This window comes from Acomys minous (genome assembly GCF_964271855.1).
Source record: "Acomys minous genome assembly, chromosome: 10".
NCBI lineage: Eukaryota > Metazoa > Chordata > Mammalia > Rodentia > Muridae > Acomys > Acomys minous.
In genome coordinates this window covers 31,654,357-31,677,606 of record NC_140491.1, presented here as the reverse complement: position 1 = coordinate 31,677,606, position 23,250 = coordinate 31,654,357, and the positions used below count along the sequence as shown (strand labels likewise).

General features: G+C 45.6%; 1 protein-coding gene across 6 annotated transcripts in view; it reads right to left on the bottom strand.

Annotated features, from left to right (window-relative positions):
* TBC1D14 (TBC1 domain family member 14) overlaps positions 1–23,250 on the bottom strand; it is a 100,786-nt gene that overhangs the window by 11,589 nt on the left and 65,947 nt on the right. For all 6 annotated transcript variants that reach the window (XM_084797471.1, XM_084797473.1, XM_084797472.1 and 3 more), the window contains 9 exons: positions 21,593–21,711; positions 19,229–19,311; positions 16,681–16,798; positions 15,393–15,499; positions 10,630–10,710; positions 8,792–8,886; positions 4,801–4,872; positions 4,022–4,150; positions 1,458–1,567 (listed from right to left, as the gene is read on the bottom strand). In XM_084797471.1, the coding sequence (XP_084653597.1) occupies positions 1,458–1,567; positions 4,022–4,150; positions 4,801–4,872; positions 8,792–8,886; positions 10,630–10,710; positions 15,393–15,499; positions 16,681–16,798; positions 19,229–19,311; positions 21,593–21,711 (914 nt within the window). The remainder of the gene's footprint in view (positions 1–1,457; positions 1,568–4,021; positions 4,151–4,800; positions 4,873–8,791; positions 8,887–10,629; positions 10,711–15,392; positions 15,500–16,680; positions 16,799–19,228; positions 19,312–21,592; positions 21,712–23,250) is intronic.

Here is a 23,250-nt window from a genome sequence, read left to right as displayed (position 1 = left end):
CAGATATCTGATGAGACCTATTCCCAAAGATGCAGACAGGTCTGCTCTACCAAGCAGTTTGGCCTGGGCTTGGACCGTACTTAGATTTATCTTCTTAGTTTTCTTGCCTCCTGAAGAAAGTGAGGGGAAACCCAAACCAGCCAGCTGTCTGTCCAGACTGGCTGAGTGCTTACTTTACTGTTCCAAGTTAGTGCTGCTGTCCAGAAGGGCCTCTTGGCCAAGTGACATCTCTCCCCCAAAGAGCCCCTTTTCCAAGACAGAGTAGTTATCCTGAAATACCCTGAGTAGCCAATGATCACGTCTCTGCAGGAGCACAATTAGAGCGGCTCCCTGGTCCTTGAAGACCACAATGCAGGATGTCACATCTGGCCAGGACACAGGGTTCTTAATGCACACTATTCCACCACATGGCAACTATTTCCTACAGCACTCAGGTCTCCAGGCTCCTCACCTGGCCCTCAACCTTACACACTTGAGGGTGTCTGCCACCCTCTCCTCATGACCACAACTACTTCTATACGAAGATATAATTGATCTACTTACTGCCCCAGTTCTGAAGGCTCCTACTTACAGGTCTCAGGACACTTCTTCTTAGATCTCCAGTAAGCCCCTCCAAATTCTCATGCTCAAAGTCAAGTCTGGCCCCTCTATGTTTTACACATCAACTGCTGACACCATCCATCCCTCTTTCAGCACCATCACTAACACCATGATCCCCTGGCAAGTCCACAACACAGTCCTAGGACCTGCCACTGATTCCTCTCCCTCATCTTCACCAACCCCTGCTTTCCTTCCCTGAGCTTTCACTCAGGAGCCCCTGCTGCTTTAGGTTGACTTTTCCAACAAGCACAAGCTGTCAACTATCTCTAATGGCCCACAGCTCGACCTCTGAGACCCAGATGTTCTGACTTCCCAAACACCCCACCCTTGTCCTTGTCCTTTTCCAATGGCCCCCAGTACCACCAGCCCAGCTGCTGTGTTCTGGCTTATTCTGAGGGCCCCACAGGCTATACCCCCATCACCATAGGCTGGGGTCCACCACCTCCTCTTTCCCTTCTATCTCAGTACCTGCTGCTGGGCAGTGCAGTGTCCAAAGCTCTGAGGCCCAAATGCTGCTTCTCCCTGACACGCTTACTCAAACCCCCATAGTACATTAGTGAACTAGTAAAAAGTCCGGCACAGACCTGCTGCCCAGAGACATCTCCTTTAACGGATTGGCGATAGCACTTTATCAACAGATAGGTCTAAGACACTGTCTACTAAAGGAGTCTAAAGGCCAGGCAAGTCACAGACTATGACAAAGAGCCTGGAGAATAAACAACAGGCCTTCATACCAGAGGGGAACTGAGAAGCAGGACAAGGGAACTCAGCTGAGTCCCCCAAGAAGTTAACAGTGACAACAGGAAAATGGTCAAAGGATGAGAAGCACTCTGAAAACCAGGAAAACTGAGTCTTACCAATCGATTAGGTAGATGTCTGCAGTTAAGTTGTTTTTCTTGAAATGCGCAAACAATTTCGGCAAGTTTTCTTCAAAGAATACCTCAAATGCAGCAAAGTAAGTCAACATCTAGGAGACAATGTTAAATACACTAGTAAACTAGGCGTCAGCATGACTTTCCAATCCACGAGAGTCAAGAGCTTTGCACACTTAGAATATAATAATTATTATCCAGGTAACATGCATATAAGTATAAGACTGTCTCTAAGCTTCCCATGGCAACTCTGTTCATAGCCTATCATTTCTTCAACTTACAGGGGAAGACACTGAAACCAGAGGATGTGTTTAACTTGCCACCCAGGGGCAAAGTGCCGGTACATGGCAGAGCTGGGACTTGAACCATGGCCTGTAATGCTATGAAGGTTGTAGGTGCATTGTGTGAGATGCCTGGGAAAGCAAGGCTGCCTGCTGTCCAGGCTCTGAGGAAAGGTCAACACAGCTCCAGCTTAAACATGTAGGCCTTGACCACAACGGATGAAGACATCACAAGAAGGAAGCAGTAACAGGCCAAGTTCTTACAAGCTTTGTAAGAAAAGAAAGAAAGCAGTGTCGGGGAGAGACAGCATGAAGCAAGCACTACTAAGGAAGAAGAGCTCCTGCTGGACGGAAGCCACCATGCCTGGGGGGGGGGTGAGTCTGCTCTACTGACTGTTGATCAGTTACAGAAGCAGAACACACCCTGATGTCTTTTACTCATTTTCATGAAGGGACTACATTGTAGACCACGGGGACAGGAGGCAACGTATAAAGACACTTGTATGAAGGGGTGACATTAGTGTGTAGAGACCACCAATGAACAGGAACCCACACAACAGTCATCTGGCCTAAATGTCACCAGTGCTGCCCAAAGCAAAGGTCCCACTCGACACTATAATGCTGCTTCTACCGTTCCTCAATTCCATATTCAGGGGACAAAGCTGGGGCCTTCAAAATTAGCAGAAATGGGTACCATCTTACTATATATAAAATGGGAAAGTTAAAGCTTGGCATGGTGGCACACACCGAAAACCCTAGCAGTCAGGAGACTGAGACAATAAGCTTATGCTTTCAAGGCTACCTCGGTTATTAGGGCCTTGCTCCAAAACAAACAAAAGAATTAAACTGATATGCAGGACTACTTTCTAGGATTAAATGCATAGGCAACATAAAGTCAGCATGTTAGCAGCAATAAGCTGTTCGAGGGTGAGAGTCTCTCCTAAAGATTTCACTCTCTTTCTTGGCGAGGAACGTTCTTATCTGCATTAGAAAGAAATCCCCATAACTGCTCCATAAAGAGAACGTAGGCAGCACAGAAGCACTAACACGCCAGGCCTGTGATGCACTCTGTATCCCAGCAGCTGGGAGACTATGGCAGGGGATCAGGAGTTTGAGGAGTAAGATCTGGCCTCAAAATACTTAGCAAAACAATAACAAAATACTAATTTATGAAGTGCCTCATTTTGAGGTAAATTCCCTACTATACAGGGAATGACTGCTGTACTAGATCTACTTCATATTCCTTACACAACAGTATAACACTGTTGCACTGGGGGGTCTTGGAAGATCTCATTTACCATCCCATTTCCCCTTTTTAAACCCTTCTAATATTTACAATTATAAATAATTATTTAATAACAATCTATGTACAATGCTTTATTCACAATTATGACTTTCTCAGAACCAATTCTTACAAAAACTTTGTATGAGAGTCACTCTTTGCTACAGAAATGGGATACCAAATAATCTTCCTGCAAGACCATAGCTGACACTCTCCTAACAGTGAGCAGCAGCTTCAGAACAAAGACCTTTGGGACCCTGAAGACATTTAAGGAAGAAGTGCCCAGCTGACATATGTCATCAGATATTTGAGGTCTTGACAGATGAGTGGTAATAACCAGGAAATCAAAGCAATGACAACTCAAAAGCTGATGGGTTAGTAAGTTTTCGTCCAGTAAGAACAAGGTTTAGGACCCAGAAGAGATTCAAACCTCAGCTCTCCCACGTACCAGATATGTCTTGAACAAGCCATTTCCCTCCTTAGTCTGTTCCCACATCTGGACTATGCAGGGTACTCAGCTGTGAAGTGTGTGGGGATCTCTTAAAGGCCATCTACACAGCACACTAAACCACTGTCCTGCTGAAGCAAGGGAGCACGGCCTGGAGCACAACTCCTTTCTCCTGTGTACATGGTGCACAGAGCAGAGGCCTGCTGTGACGGTGAGCAGCAGCATACATCAGCCCCAGGTACTCTACTCAACAGAGTTGCAGACACTGCTGTTACATCTCCCTCACCCAAAGAGCATATGCTTGCACAGAAATCACCTTCTACCCTTACTTTAAAAGTACACTGTTTCAGATGGACTGTCCCTCTAGGAGAATGCATTAATCGTTCACACAAGGGATGATGGCTCATATGCTTCCACACTTAAGTTCAAGTGTTCCTCATTATAAACAGCCCACTATAAAGGGAATATGCATTTCCTGCTTTGAAAGGTTCTTGCTGCATAAAGACATGGTACTGGGAAATATACAGAGCATACTCACAAGGCCATGGTCCACGCGGAAAAACGCCATTTGACAGGGTTTATTCAAAAGATTAGAAAAAGCAATAAAGGCATCTGCAGTATCTAGGTTCAAGATCAACACTGCAGCTATAAAGGACATGCCCTGAACCTAAGGAGGGAGAGAAAGGTTATGTTAACTAACGTGGCCACAAAGGTCAGAGTAGCCTTATTTATTAAGAGAAACCAAAACACCTTCCCACTAAAGAGGCCCACACAGCCACCCATTCACCACCTAAATAAACCCTGTCAGACCAGACCCCTGCCCCTCAGAGCCACAGCTCTGCCCATCAGCCACCTGCTCTCCCCTCCATCCCCTACCCTTTTCTAGTGGAGAACCTAAGTCAACCCCACCTTAGGCCTTTGGCACTGAAATATCAGCCTCCGGTATGTGCCATGCTGTCATGTGGTGCTGTGGTCACACATATGAACTTAGCAGGATTAAATAAGACCATGCACACACATACATATACCTGTTAAGCCACAGCAACAGTGGCAGTACATTTTTAAAAATGGTTAATGGTAAGGCCTTTTCTATTTAATTTCAGCAGTAAATCACATGCAAAAAGTCAACATCACATCTAATTAAAATGTGATGAGTGCTACAAAGCAGCCATGTTAGCCCAATTTGTCCAAGGAAACTAAATCAACTTATTTATCTCAAGATTTTTCACATTTCTCAAAAAGCTACAATGGCTTTTAAAAAATAAAAGACTTTCTTTATAGACAATAACATATAAAAAGCTGGAAAGCATCACTTACATAACCCACATCTGGCCGGTAACAAGTATAAGCGCCCAAAATACTGTGCAACATGTCATGATATGGACCACCCTGAAAGGATTGACATACCAAAATCAACACATGCATAATAAGTACTGTTAGTCTTACAAAAGCGTCTAATACCATTGCTGCTACTTTTGCTACAGTTACTTTGCTGGTCACACAGGAGGGACGTCGCCCAGCACTATGCTGGCAGCTCTAGATGTTTTATGGAATTAATGAATGAGCTAATAACTTGCTCTTAATGAGGAAGTCTGCAATTCTGTCTATGAAGCTGCCCTGGAAAGGCTGAAGGGTCAGCCATGAGCAGGACCTTCGTGAAATGGCCTTCCTTTGGCTCCTGTTATAGTCATGTTCCAGTCCAAGCTCGGTAGGTAAGCCAGGTGGCCAGGACTCCTTGGAACAAGTGACAAGGCTATTAAGACTCAGCCTTGTGCCCACAACAAGTTTGGCCTTTCCTGCCTCCCTCTTGCCTGTCACTCTGTTTCCTCTGCTTCTTTCTGAACAGCAGAGCAGGTTTGGAAAACATGCTCTAAGTCTTAGCTCCTAATAAACTACATTTCATTTCAAGCACTCTCCCAACCCTCCCACTTGTTAAGATTTCCATTTGCTTTTGTAATTGTTTCCAAAAATATTAGCTTTCCCCCTTAATTGACCAAGGAGATAAGTCTAGAGCTGCTGCACTCTATTGTTAGTGCCAGAGACACTCTAAAGGGACTAGCTGGACCTCTATGGAGTTCCTACTACCTACATCTGCCACATACCCTCAGTTAACACAGGAATAAATATGGCATATTCTTTCTGGGTGGCTTACAAAGGAATGACAAGAACCAAATGCTCACATAGCCAAAGCCCTGCCTCAGCCTCTCTAGTGCAGGAATTACAATTCCCAGCATGGAGCATTACAATCTCCCCTAGTTTAAAACAAAAACAAAAACTGTATCAGAAAAAAAGAAAGAAAGAAAGAAAGAAAATACAGTGGGGGTTGGGGGGAGATGCAACATACAGAGCTGGGGACAATGGTGGAAGATCCGCAAGCTGACCTGAGAAGTACAATGACTACAAAGAGGTTCTATTCGATCTGAGACTGAGAAAAGCAATACTGATCTTTCCTTAAAGGATTTTCCACCCTGTCATTCCATCCCTATTGTTGGTGCCAACTCCTTTTCCTGAGTGCCCTTCGCTTGTGCTAGACTCTCAGGTTCCCTCCCCAGCCTTTGCATTTACTGTTATCTATTCCTAAGACTAAAAACCTTGGGGCCCACTGACTAAGAAAGTCTCACTTAAAGGAAGCCTGAGAGAACAACCCACCTAGAAGTACCGCAGAGCTCCCCTCTTTTGAGCTCAATCTCTGCTCCTAGGTAAACACCAAGAGACTGCCCATTTCAACATTTCTGAAGCAGAATTCAGGGGCCATGTTTCAGGAGAAATCCCCTCAGACCCAGTAATGCAAAGCTGGGCATCTGCCTCTGCAGAGCCTTCCCAGGCTCTTAGGGCTCCCTGACACTGAGGTGTGGCCCACAGCACAGCAGGGCCTTCAGGAACATGCTGAGGAGCCTGCCCTGCCCTGCTTTGAGTCCTACTTGCTTCCTTGTCTCAAATCTCTGCTTTTACTTCTGTTAATAAGAAAGGATACAAAGCTTCTCTCTGGCAGGCGAGAGACCAGGAACCACAAGCTCCCCGTAAAGACGCCATGTCCCACTTCTGGGCTGCCTCTGGTGGATCTCACTGTCACTTGGGTTCAAATATACTCAAAGATAATAGCAGAGCACTGATGGCTTCCCTCTGTGAGTCAAGTACTGTGAACAACCCTGTAAGGCTGCAGAGATCATCTCTAGTCACAGATGGAACAGACTAAGGGGTAACAGATGTTTTACTTGAGGCCAAACTACCAAGAAGGCAACTAACTGGAGTCAAACCCGACTCTGAGAGATTTGGTCAATCCCCTTCATAGAGCAGCACTGCCTAGGCCCATTTCAGAGCTGGAGTCACAGAAGTCCCCACTGAGCTGGGACTGCCCAAATGTTCAAGAAGGCCTCCAAGGAGATGACCAGGAAGTGGGCTACAAGGTATGGTATGGACTGAAGCCTCTAGAAGTAAGCAGGGAGGTGAAATGCAATCCTTCAGAAAGAGAAAGGAATATTCTAAAGATGGCTGCCCAGCTGAGCCCACACCTGCCACCATGCTGGGGCAGTACTTCCAGGAGTTGTGGGCAAGACACCAGACCAAACTTCTGGATAGCTATATAGAGACTGTTTCCCTTGCCTTGACTACAAGAGTCCTGAAGACTCAATGCAGCTGAATTAATTCAGGAAACCAAGAGAGAATAAAGGCCCACCAGGGTCCTCATCTTACCCCTAGTCTATCCAGGATACCTCAGCAACACCACTGCCCCAATCCAGAGGCACAGAGGCCAGAAGAAACAGTGAGAGAAGGGGGAGAGCAAGGCAGACATGGAAGGCTATGCTCACTGACAGGTCAAAGTACCCAATGTCTTCAGCTCCCTCACAACTAGACATTGGGCCCCTGCTTTGTGGAATCAGTGAGACAGCAATAACCCTGTCACTGGAAAGCAAACACTGCTCTTGGCCATCCCCTACCCAAGTACCCACACTACTCAGACTACGCTGCCCTTGAAGCTGGCTAGTCCTTGATGCCGAGGCCAGTCATGCTCTCTGCCTGATTCTCAGCCACAAACCAGAGTCTTAGAACTCTACCCTCAACATACTCTGCTCTAGCTGAGGAGCACTCCTTGCCAGTTCTGCACACACCAGACCAGAGAACTGCTCTAGAGAGGCTAAAGGGACCACTGTGCCATCCACATTCATTCTTGCACAGGAACACTTCTGCCCCAGCTGTGCTTCCAGCTGGCACGCGCTCTCTGCCCGACTACATTAATTAAACCTAGTGCATGCACAGACAAGACTGGCCCCCTCCCCCTAGAGGTAACCTCTGATTCTCCACCCTCCAGAAGAAGACAGTGCCTCTCCTGTGCTGTCAGACTGTCCGGCCCAACCACATTCCTCCCGAGGCCACCCAAACGCAACGCTCTGGATCTGTTCATTCTGCAGCCACTTAGCCAACTCCTTCCAATCTGTTACACCACCCTTTCCCAGTAAGCCATTGCGTATAAGGTATGATAACAAACTGGGAACCATGATCAACAACTGGAGATTCCAATATGATCAGCAGGCAAGATGAGTGGAAGGAGGCAAGGCATCCAGGAGAGGTGAGGGAGGCTGCTGTGGTGACCTACAATGCCTAGGCTCTCAAATAAAGCAGTGAGCACAGAGAAGGCAAAGATGTAGACATATTTTGAAGGAGAGCTGCTGATACTGCTAGTTTATAGGAGAGAGGACTCAAAGGAGACCTCTGGGTGTACGTCTCCTGGCTCAAAGAACATAAGGCCTTGAGAGAGGACTCTAAGCTTCCGGCCTCTAAGATCTACTGACACCCAAACTCCACAGTGCCCATGTGACTGAGGGGAGGGCTTTCTTGCTCCTCTAACATCCAAAGACAAGAGTCCATCCCCATACTTCCTGGCTCATCGTCTCAGAAATCCTACCACCTCTGCTCTGCCATTCATCCTGGCTACACCAAGGCTACAGTCCTTTCAGCAGGTCCCTGAAATCACATGGAGGCTCCTATCAAGGGGGCACAGCTACCTATAGTCCTAAAAACAGAAGAGCACCGAGACACACTCTGGCAACACAACAATCCATGAGCTCTTCTGTACTGCCTACCAAGGCTCTGGCATGCACACTTTACAGAAAGAAATCACCTTTAAGGCAGAAGTATGATCAGTAAAAATCAGTTACACACATTTTAAGCATCTAAATGCACTGCTAGTGACACCCAACTTATTCCCCCCAAAACTCTAACTAACCTTTTAAATACGACTGAGAAGCATGCAGCTCAGCATTCACAAAACTTAAACAGTGCACACTAATGACAAACCCCCATCACTTACTTGCTGGAAAATGCAGAGATTAGGAAATGTTCTAGAAATGTCCAGTTTAATAAGCTCCAGACTGGCCTCTCTGTCTGCTGCTGAAAACCCAGCATCTGTTAAAAAAGCAAAAGTCATTGCACTCTTCAGCACAGACATGGGTCATTACGAGGATCTGACGCTGTATAATGTGAGGCAGAGAGAAGCTTTTCTTAAGTACAGATCAATTGCACCTTGCCTACACATCGTCCACCTTCATGAAGATAGCACGGCAAGTGCATAATCTCTCACTCCAGGCAACAAAATGCCTCACAGCACAAGCCAGAACATCATCAGATTACTTTCTAGAGTCTAAAAGCACAAGTTGAGAAATACATACAATGAGCCCAGGCATGTGAAATCATGATGGATCGTTCCACCTAAAGAATCTCTGTTGAAGAAGTTGTTATGTGTTACCTCAAAAACTTGAAAGTAAAACTACTTATGACCCAGCAATCCCACCTCTGGGTGTGCAGCTAAAGGAAATGAGAGTGATATCTGAAGAGATCACTGGATGTCCAATTCACTACAGCACTACACATGGCGGTCAAGAAGCTCACCAACCTGCTTGGCTGTCTGCAGGTAAACAGATGACGAGAACGTAGCAGACATGGACAACAGATGTGCTGAGGCACATTGTGCCAAACGAATAAATCAGCCACAGAAAGACAAGGACTGTGCCATATCATTTGTGCACTCAATCTAAAAGTGTTGAACTCAGAGTAGCAAAAATCAGAATGGGTTTACCAGAGGCAAGGGAGGATGAGGCAGGAAAGAACAGGGTGATACTAATCAAAAGATACAACATTTCAGATAAGATGATCCCACCACAAGATGACTGACTACAGCTAATTATACATTGTAGCCTTGAAATAGGCCAAGAGAACAGAGGTAAAGCATTTTCCCCATTAAAAGAAAAGGAAAGAAAAAAGAAAACCCTAAAGACTAGGGACATAAAGCCGGGCGGTGGTGGCGCATGTCTTTAATCCCAGCACTTGGGAGGCAGAGGCAGGCGGATCGCTGTGAGTTCGAGGCCAGCTTGGTCTACAAAGTGAGTCCAGGACAGCCAAGGCTACACAGAGAAACCTTGTCTCTAAAAACCAAAAAAAGACTAGGAACAAAGACCAGTAACAGAAAGATGGCCTAGCATGTGTAAATGCTGAGTCCCATCCCAGTGCTAAGATAGAGAGAGCCCAATCTGTGTGAGGTAAAGTGTATTACCTAATATAAACCTAGATTTATACTTTAAATCCTAAATGTTGAAATCTCTAAAGTGTAAAATCCTGGAAATATAATTCTGAATTTTTAAAAACATATTTGAAGGCATTTACTTACATTTCTATCATAATGTTATAACTGCTTCAAAACATACTATACATGATAGGCACATAAAATTTCATCAATTTAAAAAATAAAAGTAGGAAAAGCTTATGTTCAAATACTCAGAAATAATTTTTATGTGTTTTTAAATTCCAATACCATATACAATAGCATGAAAAGTCACACCGCCTAGCCACCAGAGGCATTGTTCTTGGGTGAAAAAGTGGATCATTCTTCCAATCTCAAAGATGCACACTGCTGGTGCCTGTAGAAGCCAACAATACTCGATGAAACAGGCCACCAGCCAACTTACATTAGAAGCAACTGGTTGGGAGTGGGAAACAAACCCTTTTAAGAAGTGTGGGTTTCTATTTCTTCTAAGTTATTTCCTTTCCTTTTTTTTTTTTTAAGCAGTCCCTTTGCCGTAAAGGCACACTGGAGTGAGTACTCTCTGGTGAGGAGTACTACGTAGTGACCACTTAGTGAGGGAAGAGCTGTACCTTCGTTCTCCACTTCTGAGCCTCCAGTGCTGAGGGACCGCCACCGCTCCTTGGCCCGAGCAAGACAGATGTCAAAGAGCTCTGAAAGAAAAGCCTCTGGTAAGTCTTACATGTTCCCTCACAACACCAGAGAACACACAGCCATATCCTTCCCCAAAGAGAGGAAGGCACTCTTCCAATAATTGCCCCAGCTTAACCTAAAAGCACCCGCCTAGAGACAACCACTTACAAAGGAAGCCCACACACAGTCACGCGGCTTCGTGCCTTCCTCCTCTGCTACACAGCTACCTATTCGTATCTGGCTCTGAGTTTTTGTAACTGACCCACAAATGGGTTGGATGGTCACAGTCTCTTGTTTACCTCTGTTATCCAGACTAAATGGCCTGGGATGGAAAAGGTCAGTGGCTCATCTATGGACTAAGGGATGGGTAGACAGAGTCCATCTGGTTTCTAACAAGTTTGAATCATAATCTCAAAAAAGAAAAAAAAAAAAGCTTTAATCCTAATTGTTGAAATCCTTAATGTCTAAAATCCTGAAAACACAATCCTTAAAAAAAAAAAAAAAAAAAAAGACATTTACTTACATCTTAAGAGGGAGATTTGAGAAATATAAAAACAACAGAATACCATCTGTGCTGTTTTGTGAAGAAAAAAAAAGGCATCAATGCTACTGTAGCATCATAGTGGATGAAGGACATTATATGCTTAAGTCACAAAAAGATGGCCTAAATACACAGAAATATGCTGAAAAGCAAGACATATGAATAGCTATCATTATGGTCCATAATCATGCATCAGGCTTCCTAACTGTGGCCATGTAACACAATGGTCCAGGAGACCTAAATCTTTGATCAAAACTGAGACAGGTTACCATTGAATACACAGTCACCCAAAGAGCCCAGACTTCCAAAGAATGTTCACAAATGCAGATGTCCAAAAGGATATCTCCTGGACGGAGGAGATTCCTATCTTAATGCACACACAATCTCATACACAATCAACACTGTAGTAATACACTTTCACACAGTTAAATCTGCAAGAAATATGTAAAATGAATTATAGCAATCTCAAGCTTATATACAATTTCTACTTTGAATACTGAAAATGGCATTAAGATAATGCATAGACCACAGGGGCTAGAGAGATGGCTAAGCAGATAAGAGCACTGACTGACCTCCTAGAGGACCTGGGTTCAATTCTCAGCACCCACACTGTGGCTCACAATCACCTGTAACTCCAGTTCTAGCAGATCTAACATCCTCTTCTGGCCTTTGCAGGCACTGCATACATGTGGTGCAAAGATATATATGCAAGCAAAACACTCATACCCATAAAACAAAAAATAATAAAATTTTAACATGCACATAGCACAGCACAACAAACTGCAAAATATAGTGACAATTTGGGGGTACTTAAGAACAAACAGAGTAAAGGACATTTTATACAGGAAAGCATTTTACAGGGCTGGAAGTATCCCACAGAAGCTGCTCTCTCCTTTAGGCTGTGGCTCTCCTTGGAGACACGCCCATGCTCCTTCTCAAACTCTTCTAGGATTCGCCATACGCAGTCGTGACTGTTCCTTGTGGCACGCGCTGCCGGGCCTCCTGTATGTACTTCCTGCACCTATCCCACCTGCACTCAGCAGACCACAGAAGCAGAAGCAGTGCCAGTGATCGGCCAATAACACTGCTGCCAGCTTCTAGAAGCACGCAAGCAACCAGTAACTGCTGACCTCTTCAGGCAAATGCCGCTGACTTCCTTTAAAGCTACTGAATGCCATTAGCTTGGAGAAACACCACTGCTGACAAATGCTTTAAAAAACCAAAACAGGCATTTTAGACCCTGCTGCTTCGCATGACCAATCCTTCCAGAGAATTTGGGTTTCTACCCTTCTCATGTAGCCTTTTCAACTGCTTCCAGGATTTCAATATTCAGAATTAAAAATGTTCAGAACTAAGATTTCTGGAGTTAAGATGCAGACCTTGCTACCCATATGGCACAGGATTCCTCATCTTGTTCTTGGGGCGCAGCAGGAGGTGGGGGCAGGGTAGAAATTGGTGCTCTGAACAGGCAGAGCTCTCAAAGAACAAGGGTTCTTGCTGTCAGAGAACTGTTGCAATAGTCTCTGAATCTCTTCCATATTCAGAACCTGTGCTTTCAGAAGCCCTGCTCCTCAGGCAGCTTGCTAATAGTGAGATAACTTCAGCATCCAATAACTACTGCAGGCTGACAGACAACAAGCCATGCTCAGACTCAACACCACACACAGACCTCCCAGGTACACCCACCCATGTCCTGTGCACTAGGTTTGACTCTCAGCACCCCAGCTCTTCCGTCACCCCCACTCCCTGTACTTCTGGCTTGCATGATTCCCAGCTCTTATCTCTGAGGACTTCTGACCAATCACTATGAGTGTTTGCTACTTTACATTTCTCATCATTTATTCTGCAAGGCAGAGCCAAATATAGCTGTCTTCATATGTTTTACTAAATGTCATCCTAGTGACATTGTTATAATCCAACAAGTTAAGTCTTGACTAATGATCCCCATTCTGGCCTTGTGACAGCTCTAACACCAACCTATGCTGGTGTGCTATGGCAAAAGGGACCAGTTATGCCACACAACCTTATACTGTTGTAATCCAAAGGAGAAACACAGACGTGTCCAGGTCTGGGATCTAGAGCATGCTTTGGGACCTCTACCCACCCAGCTTCCAGGTAGACTGGCCGATTTGGAAGCATGTGTTCTGATTTGGGAAGCCCCAGCTTTGTTCTTCTTTAATTTTAATTTATTCACTTTACATCCCTATAATAGGCACCTCCCTTCTCTCCTCCCTGTCCTGCCCTCCCACCTTTTTCTCCCTTTTCCCTCTCCCATTCCTCTGGATTTTGTTGTTGTCAAGGCCCACCCAGCACCCCCAGTGCTGACTTACAGATACGAGCACCAAGAACGCTCAAGGATGAAGTTTGGCAGTGCTATTGGACACTGGGTCTTCCCAAGTAAGAACCAGCCAGAAGTGGACTGAGAACCTTGATCCCTCCCCCACACACTGGCCACAGAGAAGGGCCACAGAGCCTAACCTTTTTCAAAGGGGAAAAAAAAAAGAGGCCCCCAAGTCCTGCCTGAGACCATCACAGCTCACATTAAGTAAGCCATGAGGTAGCGAACAACAGCTGGTGCTTGGCACCGAACAGACCAAGATCACTGTCTCAGACAGGCTGGGAGAAACAGTAAGGTGGTGTCAGAAAGGTGCACTCATTCACTTCCTGGATGCCTGCCACATGCAGAAGTTTAGAATGGGCACAAATGACAGAGCAGACAGCAGTGCAGTGAGGCCAGCTGATGGGATGCAGCATTCACAGACATAAGCTATACAGAGTGAGCCAGGACTGAGGTACAGGTAGATGGGCAAGATGTGTAGTTGCTTAGCCCCATCTGTCATCATCTAGTCCATCATGGGTTTTAATTTAAGTAAATTAAACACAGGCATCCGTGAGAGCCAAAAATTAAATACACAAGCACTACATGTTGTATCCAATTAGCCACAGGACTGTTGGTAGACATTAGAAGACTCTGAAGCACACAGAGCTTTGCATGCTTAGCAACTTCTCACCTCTTCTTCTGAGAGGCTAACATCTACTTCCGGTCACACATTACACATCTTCTCACATAAAGACCTTACAGTGAAATTCTGGCAGGAACAGTTTAGTCAGAAAAAGAATTTGGAGAAGGTTCCTTGCCCTGCCATTCTCCTTGAAGCCAGTCACCACCTGACAGTTCTGCAATTCAAGGTGGTGACACTGCTTGGAACAAAGCTACCACCATAGGAGAAACTACACTGTCAAGATGAGCACAGCAATCTAAATAAAGGAGCCAGGCACAACAATCTGCCTTAAACCTCAGAGTCCCTACCAGAGTAAAAGAAGCCTGACCGTAACCCACAGGCAGGCATGGGACCGTAAGAGGAAGGAGGAAGGCCTGCCTGCCAGAGCAGCTTACTTTCAATAGAAGGAAACGGGGCTCCCAGAACTCTAACACCCAGAGCCCCGCTGGGCACTGGAGATACATGAGTAAATCCAGGCTAGAGTAGCAGAGTACACAAAAGCTGAGCACTTGAGAGATTTGGAGATTTGTTTTGTTTTTGAGACAGTAGCCCAGGCTGTCCTTGATCTCTCAACACCCTTTGCTTCAGCGTCTCAAGAGCTGTGATAACAGGTGTGCATCCCCATGCCCACTTATTTTTCCCTTAAAGTTCTAATACTGGAGATTGACCCCAGAGCTTCACACATGCTAGTCAAGCACTCTCCCATGGAGCCAGGTACTTGAGAAGCATGACACACTGCTTAAAAACTGTGAGGAGGGCTCTCACTTCTTCCCTCACATGCCAGCTCCACATGCCAGCTATCCACGGATAGTAGCCCCAGCCTCTCTAGAGCTGAAAACAACAATAATAAAAGAGAACCCCTGAAGGGTACCCTAAGTACCCAACCACCTTTACTCTCCTGTCTGACTCTGAGACTTGAGAGCAACCCCTATGTGTCTGCTATCCTTTTAGGAAACCCGCTCTGACCTCCAGGAAACTGGAGCAGCCAGCAGGGGACCCACTATCCAGACACCCTCTCAGAGAAGACAGATTTACCTGGCCTTTCCACCACAGCTTCATGGCAGTGGTTACCATACTCCCTAATGTGTCAAAAGGGACCGAAGGAAATCCCAGAACCCCATTGTGAACCTTAATGCCTAGGAGCACCCAAGCCACTCACCGTGGGTGATGTTCAACTCGTTGCCAATGGCCAAGCTCCAAACTTTGCCTCTCACACTCGGAGGGATTCCCTGCCACCACAAGTCTCGAACCTTCTTAGAGCACCACCTGAACAGAATGGAAGCATTAGTTTCTGAGTTTGCTCTCAATGGAAAAAGGCTCATCTGCATGTAAGCCTCACCCACCTACCCTGTCCCTCATGTAGCTCACCCTCCGGGCTCTGCTGAAGTCCAGACAACACTTCCACTGCTGTGAGTGGTACTGAAGGCACAGCGGGGAACACCACAGATAAAAGAAACCAAGAAACCTCCAGAACCAGGTTCTGAGTCATCAGTAGAAGTTTATACACATGAAGGATTGAAAGGACTTTCTGAGAAAACACGGACAGGGGAAATAGAGTGGCCTCCTACAGGACTGCATAGAGCTGTGCAGAGGTAAGGGGCGCAGGGAATAGAGGAGGCATGCTGGGCACTGGGGAGACACGCAGGCAGCTCTCCTCTACAGGAGTACAGTGGGAAGGGGCTCCACAGGGTAGCCACACGCTAGACAGGATGCTGTTTGGGAACATCTGAACAACACAGTCATTCAAGACTGTTGGTCACAATGACCCCGCCCATACTGGCCACAAAGAAAAAACCAAACAAACAAAAAAACAGTAGGTACAGCAGATCCTCAGAAGTGAGGATGCCACAGCTGCCAGGCACTGTGGGGTGCCGTTCTGTACTGACACTACAGGTTGACATCAAAGACTATGGTTTCCACCCTCAGAGAGAGACAGATGCTCTCAAGCAGACAGTGCCAGGATCAAGGGAGTCTTCTACAAGGTGGAGCCAGGAAAGGCTTCCCTTTTAATACTGAGCCAGAGAAAAACAGGATTTAGAAGGAAGAAGAGGTTCAGGACACTGTAGACAGAAAAAGGGCAGGCAAAGGTCCAGAGGTTATAGATTAGCGGTTCCTACTGGTGTAGTCCTAAAACAGTCTATAGAGACAGGGCACCCATCTCACACAGATGTCTATCCATTGAGGTACACAGTTCAAATTTCATATAGAGACCCACAAGAAGTTACCAACATTTTAAGTATGGAGTGACACAGGCATAAGATTTACAAATATGTCTCAGGTTCTCAAAAGATAAGCTAGAAGAAGCTGTCACCATGTCCAGCAAGGAACAACAGGGCTAGACCAAGGCAAAAAAATAACTTTATCAGAGGCTTTATAATGACAGCTGCTGCCCACAGACCCAAGAAAGGAGTGGTTACACTCAGCAGCACCAGCAAGGCAATGCTTACATGGTTTCCCAGTTAGGCAAGATCTCATTGTTCCAGGTGAGGACGGCGTTTCCAATGCTTTCTTCAACCTTGCACCTTTCCTCCAGCTGCTTCTTCCGCCGCTGGGCTTCTTTAAGCTCTATAAACCATAATTAAAATAAAGAAGACAACACTGAACAGCCAGTACTCACGAGTCTTCTCAGAGAATCATGTTGCAAAAATACCAGAAAAACAAGAGTGAAGTAGGAGTTGGAGATGTGCCTTAGTAGCTAACTACTGCAAAAGCATGGCCCGTGGTTCAGATCTCAGGACCCACTAACAGCTGAATATAAGTGCATGCCTGCAACCCCAGCACTGAGGAGAGTAGAGACGGGAGAACTGCTAGGGCTTGCTGGCTGCCAGTCTAGCAAAAAGCATGAGCTTCAAGTTCAGCAAGAGATCTTGCTTCAAAGACTAAGAGACAGTGATTGGACAGCCGATGCCCTCCTCCAGCCTGTGTGCATGCTTGTGATATACACACAGAGAGGGCGGTCATGTCTGCGCACACAAAAGTGAAAGAAAGGAGACGACAAACAGCAAATGTCTGCTCTTGAAACTCACATTATAGCCCATGGGTTGATTTTGTGAACTCAGGGTCTTGCTGTATAGCCCAGGTTGGCCTCAAACTCAGTATTTTCCTCTTACTCCAGGGGACTGTGATTACAGGCATATGCTACAATACCCTACTTCTCTTGGACTATAGAACCTTCTGTCCATTCTTCAGCATCCATTAACACTATCCATCCTTCAGTAAATACTTTAAGTATAACTTGCTATTTTAGAAACGTACACAGTCACAAATATAATTCAATGAATACAAAACACACAAGCCTATGAAACCATGCAATCAAATCGACAGAATGTATCACATTACGCTAAAAGCCCATTCCATTCCCCAGCCATTCTTTTCTAATGTGAACCCTAAAGTCACTCCTAACAGCTTGTGCAGTGCTTTTTAATCTTTCTTTCTTTCCTTTTTTTTTTTTTTAATTTTTTACATTTTATGTGTATGGGTGTTTTGCCTGCATGCATATATACCATGTACATGCCTGATACCCTCAGAGGTGTAAAGAAGGTATCATAGCCCTGAAACTGGAATTACAGATGGTTATGAATTACCAGGTGTGAGCTGGGAGCCAAGCTTGGGTCCTCTGCAAGAGCAACAAGTAGCCTCAACCACTGAGCCATGGCTCCAGCCCATGGCTTTATGTTTGCTTTACTCCTGATTTATGACACCAGTTCTGAGGAAGACCAAGCACACAATTTCCTTAGTTTACTCCACGGTAACTTCTACACCCATGGGTTCTCCAGCCTTAGACTCAGCCAACCAAACCATACCTGTACCAAACATGTACAGACTGTTTTCTTGTCATTATTTCTGGAACAATCGTGGGATATATATCTACATAGTGTAAAACTATTGTGGGTAATCTACAGATGACATATACACAGTTTATATGCACATAGTATACTGCCATTTTACAAACAAGCCTTGAGCGTCTTTACATTCTGGAGTAGCAAGAGGCTCACTCATGGATACTTGGGGACAGTAATAGTTTTTAATTATGAAGATACATAACACAGAATTTACTATTTTAATCACTATAACTTTGTAGCATTTATTCAGACTGCGATGCACCCCCATCACTTCTCATCTTATCCTTGACTGAACTTGTCTTCATTAACCACTAACTAACTCCCAGGTAGACACCCTTCTGCTGAAAACAATCTCAGTACACTACCTCTTGGCACCCCAGAGAAATGGAATCATGGTATTTATCATTTGTTTCTTGGCTTGTTTCACTTTGGACCAATCAGGTTCAATCATTTTGTAATGTATCAGAATTTCCTTCTTAAAGGGTGAATGATATTCCATTACTTATTGTATGTATTTTAAAGCACTCTAGAGTCACAGCACTCTCTAGCTTTTTCGGTGTTGTAAAGAACTTATCAATCCACTCAACTCTTGTAAAGCGAAGAGCCCAAGGAGGGGAAAAAGCTGCACATACTTTTTTTTTCCTTTTTTCTTTTTCTTTTTCTTTTTCTTTCTTTCTTTCTTTCTTTCTTTATTTGGTTTTTGAAGACAGGGTTTCTTTGTGTAGCCCTGGCTGTCCTGGACTTACTTTGTAGACCAGGCTGGCCTAGAACTCACGGAGATCCACCTGCCTCTGCCTCCTGAGTGTTGGGATTACAGGTGTGCGCCACCACGCCCAGCTTAGCACACACTTCTTATCCTACAGTCTCTTTTCTCATGCAAGTCTATGTGTTCTTTGTGACAGGGTCTTGTTAGATAGTAAAGATTGACTTTGAAGTCTCCTGCCTCAGCTTCCCCAGTGCTGGATTAACAGGTATGTTAACACCTCACTCTCATGTATAATTATTATGCTTCCAGGAATGGTGAGAAGCAGCCTTTTGTGTCTGCTTAATGGAAAAATCATACATTTCCAGGTAAGAAAGTCTTCATCAAGGCTAAAGTTAAAGAATTTCGAAAGATATAAAGAAAACAGAGCTTCACTCGGTTTCACAGTACCTCGTTTCTTGGCCTGCACCACCATCTCTTCATATTGCTGCCTGTGCTTTTGGGCTTCTTCAGCTGGTTTTGCTGGGAGATTTCTTGATAGAAAATAAACAGTTTGCACTGTTACAACTAGATAAAAGTCTGAGGGGAAAAAATCACCTGAAGCATTATTGCATAAAAGTTGTAAAACCCGAAGTTCAAAAAATCCATTTTTTAAAACTACAGTTCTTAGGCTGGGCACGGTGGCACACGCCTTTAATCCCAGCACTCTGGAGGCAGAAGAAGGTGTATCTCTGAGTTCGAGGCCAGCCTGGTCTACAAAGCAGAGTCCAGGACAGCCAAGGCTAACACAGAGAAACGCTGTCTCGAAAACAAAAAACAAAAAAAATTACAGTTCTTTCATAAACTAAAACTATATTTGTTTTGTTGAGGCTTACATAGCCCAGGAGATTCTATCATTTTAGCCTCCCAAGGGCTGGGACTACAGCCATGTGCTACTGTGCCCAGGTGGGGACTACAGCCATGTGCTACTGTGCCCAGGTGGGGACTACAGCCATGTGCTACTGTGCCCAGGTGGGGACTACAGACATGTGCTACTGTGCCCAGGTGGGGACTACAGACATGTGCTACTGTGCCCAGGTGGGGACTATAGACATGTGCTACTGTGCCCAGGTAGGGACTACAGACATGTGCTACTGTGCCCAGGTGGGGACTGGGCTTGGAGCCTTACACACATTAGTAAAGGGCTCCACCACTGAGCTATCTCTCCATAAAGACATTTTTTGCAAAGCAACATACTCACTGTGAAACACTGGGTTATAAAGACACAGAAAAAGAACTCGCCCTATTCTCCAAAGACACTGATTTGACCGCAAAGCAGTAGTGTCAGCAGCTGATCCCTGCATCAGGGTGACAGTATATATTCCATGGTGGTTTAAGTGCTTAGTCAGGTCAGCTCCAGGGATGGTTAATCACAGTGTCTGCTACAGCCCCTTGAGAAACGTTCCTCTGGGTATGTCTGTGAGGGCACTTCCAGATGGTTTAAAGAAGGAATGTGGGTGACACCATTCCAAAGGCTGGGAGCTCTGCTTCTTCCTGCCTGATAATGCAATGTGAGCAGCACCCCACAGACCTGCTACCATGCCTTCACCACTATGATGGACTACACCCTCAAACTGTTGAGCCAAGATGGGCCTTTGCTTCCTTGAGCTTCCCCCCCAACCCCCCCCCCCCCGGGTATTTGCCACAGCAACGACAGCAATAACTTTCATGGTTCTGTATGTAGTTCCTTTGCTGTGTTTTATACAAATTCACACGGAAGCTATATGCATCTAATAAGAAATACCAGTGGACTCTGGCAGCTGACTTAATGAGATGTGGTGGTACCTGGCCTGTACTATGACCACCTACATTCCCTGGGCGATCACAACCACTGCCGCTGGCCAGAGGTGGCAAGCCAGTCTACCTCTCAGCACACTAAAAGAGCTGGTCTCCTCACCCCAAAGTTCCAGCCTCCTCTTCAGGATTTCCCTGCAGGATAACACTCCTCATTAGAGTTCAATTAGACTTAATTGTTTTTTAATTACATTTTCTCTTTCTTCTCTCCTTCTCCCCACCTTTCTTCTCTTCTGTGTGTACCTGTGTATGTATGTGCGTGTGCGTGTGTCAGAGAATAACTTACAGAAGTCAGTTGTCTCTTTCTACCATTCAGGTGCTAGGAATGAGGTTGGGCAGCAAGTGTCTTTCTTTACCTACTGACTTCACAGTTATAAATATCAGGGCTGGCAGGAGCCTGGGATTGACTAGCCCAGGGCCAGACAACCTATAGCTGTTCTTGTTCTTCCTCAAGCAGCAAACCTTCTCCCCATACTGTGCTCTATGTAAATTCAGTAATTAGAGTAGGTATAACTTCCTCCTCCAGGAAGATCCCCAAGCATGATCTCCTCATCACACTATGGGGATACCAAGTCCCAGAAAGAGAGGAATCCTGACTCAAAGCACCCAAGAAACTCCACAGGCCACTCTAGGAGGTATCCTGATTTAAAAAAAAAAAAAAAGGTACCCCAAAGCAGCACTCTGAAGCATGCTTGTGGGGTTCCTTGCACTCCCAAACTAGTCTTGCATTTACAGCAGCCACACAACATAAACTGGCATAATAAACTATAAGCAATACTGCCTAAAAGGAAAAGCCTTGTTAAATTTCCATGACACAGGACAGTTTCCCAAATCCCCATGTGATGCCACATTAAGTGAAGGCTGACACAGCCCCAGCTGCTCTTCTCCCGTTTCCTGCCTCTGGACAATGAGTGGCCAAGGTACCCTCACCCCGACAGCAGATAGCACAAAAAAAGCACAGAAGCTATTCCTCAGACTCACGCGGGTCTGTCCTCGAGGATGAGTGCGGTGGTGGACAGTGGCTCAAAATCCAGGTTCTTTCTCACATTCTGCTTTGGAGAGGGCGGTCTGCTAGGTCTTCCAGCCTTGTCTTCATATTCCTAGGAGAAAGACATCAAGGTGACCCTGGGCCCGGCTAGTTTCTTATCATCAAAAAGGAGCTGCTTATAGCTGAGTTCACTGTAAGGGTGAGTGCACTCAAGTCTTCCCTGTTGTTCAGAAGGAAAGCCTCGGGCTGAAGGGGTCCAAGAGCCTCTGCTGTGGTGATGCCCTAGGACGAGGCTGCACACTTCCCCTGCAGGTGGTTACAGAGTTACAAGGGCCTGCAGCACCTTAACCAGGATTCCCACATAGTGACAGGTCTTCTGTACTTCTGGGTAAGGGATGAATGGATGTTGTAGTGGCCATTGCTACGGCATCAGTGCACATTGTCCTGTCAATAATTCTACTGAGCCCTGGAAATCTAAAGGTGACCTCCATATACACTGAGTCACTAATTTGATCTACAGACTACAGCCACAAAGGCTTAGTCACACCTGGTGACCCACATTCTAAACACCCAGTAAAAGGGTTTAAGAGAGTTGGTTTCTGAAATAATGTATGATTTGGGCTCACTACAAAATCAAAACATGTTATTTTCTGATTCCCTTCCCTAAGGGAGATGATCCGGTTAGGAAGAAAATGTGGAGCTTCCAGAGATTCACGCTATGCTGGATGACAAGAGTACACTATCCTGTGAAGATTTATTGAAACTAGCTTGGAAAATTATTTCACAAGCAATTATTCTCTCACCCAGAAAAACCTGCTAGCATTCTAAAAAAGTGCAACAGCTCCTATACACTGGGTGTGCAGGGTTAGGATTCTACCCTGCCTACCCTGAACTAGTCCCACTGAAGAGAGAAATCCCTTCCAGTTACCCCGCTATATAGAGCTGAGGACATACGCTGGCTCACGGACCCTATCGAGGGTTAGTGGTGACAATCCAGTGCTAGCGTAGCAGCAGGATGCTCCAAGTGGGTAAGTAAGTGTCAACATCTTCAGCTCTAGGAAATCCACCCAGAGTTTTGTGCTGACAGTGATTCTAATGCATGTGGCATTCCGGCAAGAATGAGTAACACCCACACTACTGGGTACTGCCTGTCTGCTGAGCATGGTCTAGTGCAATTTATGCTAAGGTTAGCAATCTCAGAGAACAAGTCAGAGGCCCCAGAGTCTGTATGCTTCTCTCCATTTGCTGTGGCTTGAGACACTGTCTGACTGGACTTCTCTATCAATCAGTATGGCAAGTGTCACCCCACCTTACAGACAGGAGGATGGAAGTTCAAGGTGCAAGGCTGGGGCTGCAGTTCCCTCTGCACTGCCACCCTAAGGAGGTCCTCCATCGGTTAGGGAGGCTTCTGAAACCAGGTGGAACTTGAACAAAACACAGATCCACTACCCAGCAGTTTGGATTCAGGCAAAGTACGTACTTAGAATTCTCAAGCCTGGTTCCCACAGTACCAGGTGGACATGAACACCATCGGGGCAGGCTGCTGCCAGCATTAGGGAGACAGGCAGCACAGGGATAGGGTTGCGTGCACTATTACATTTCCCCCTTAGACCTGAAATGCAGGGGAAGATCACCAATCAAGAGTCCAGCA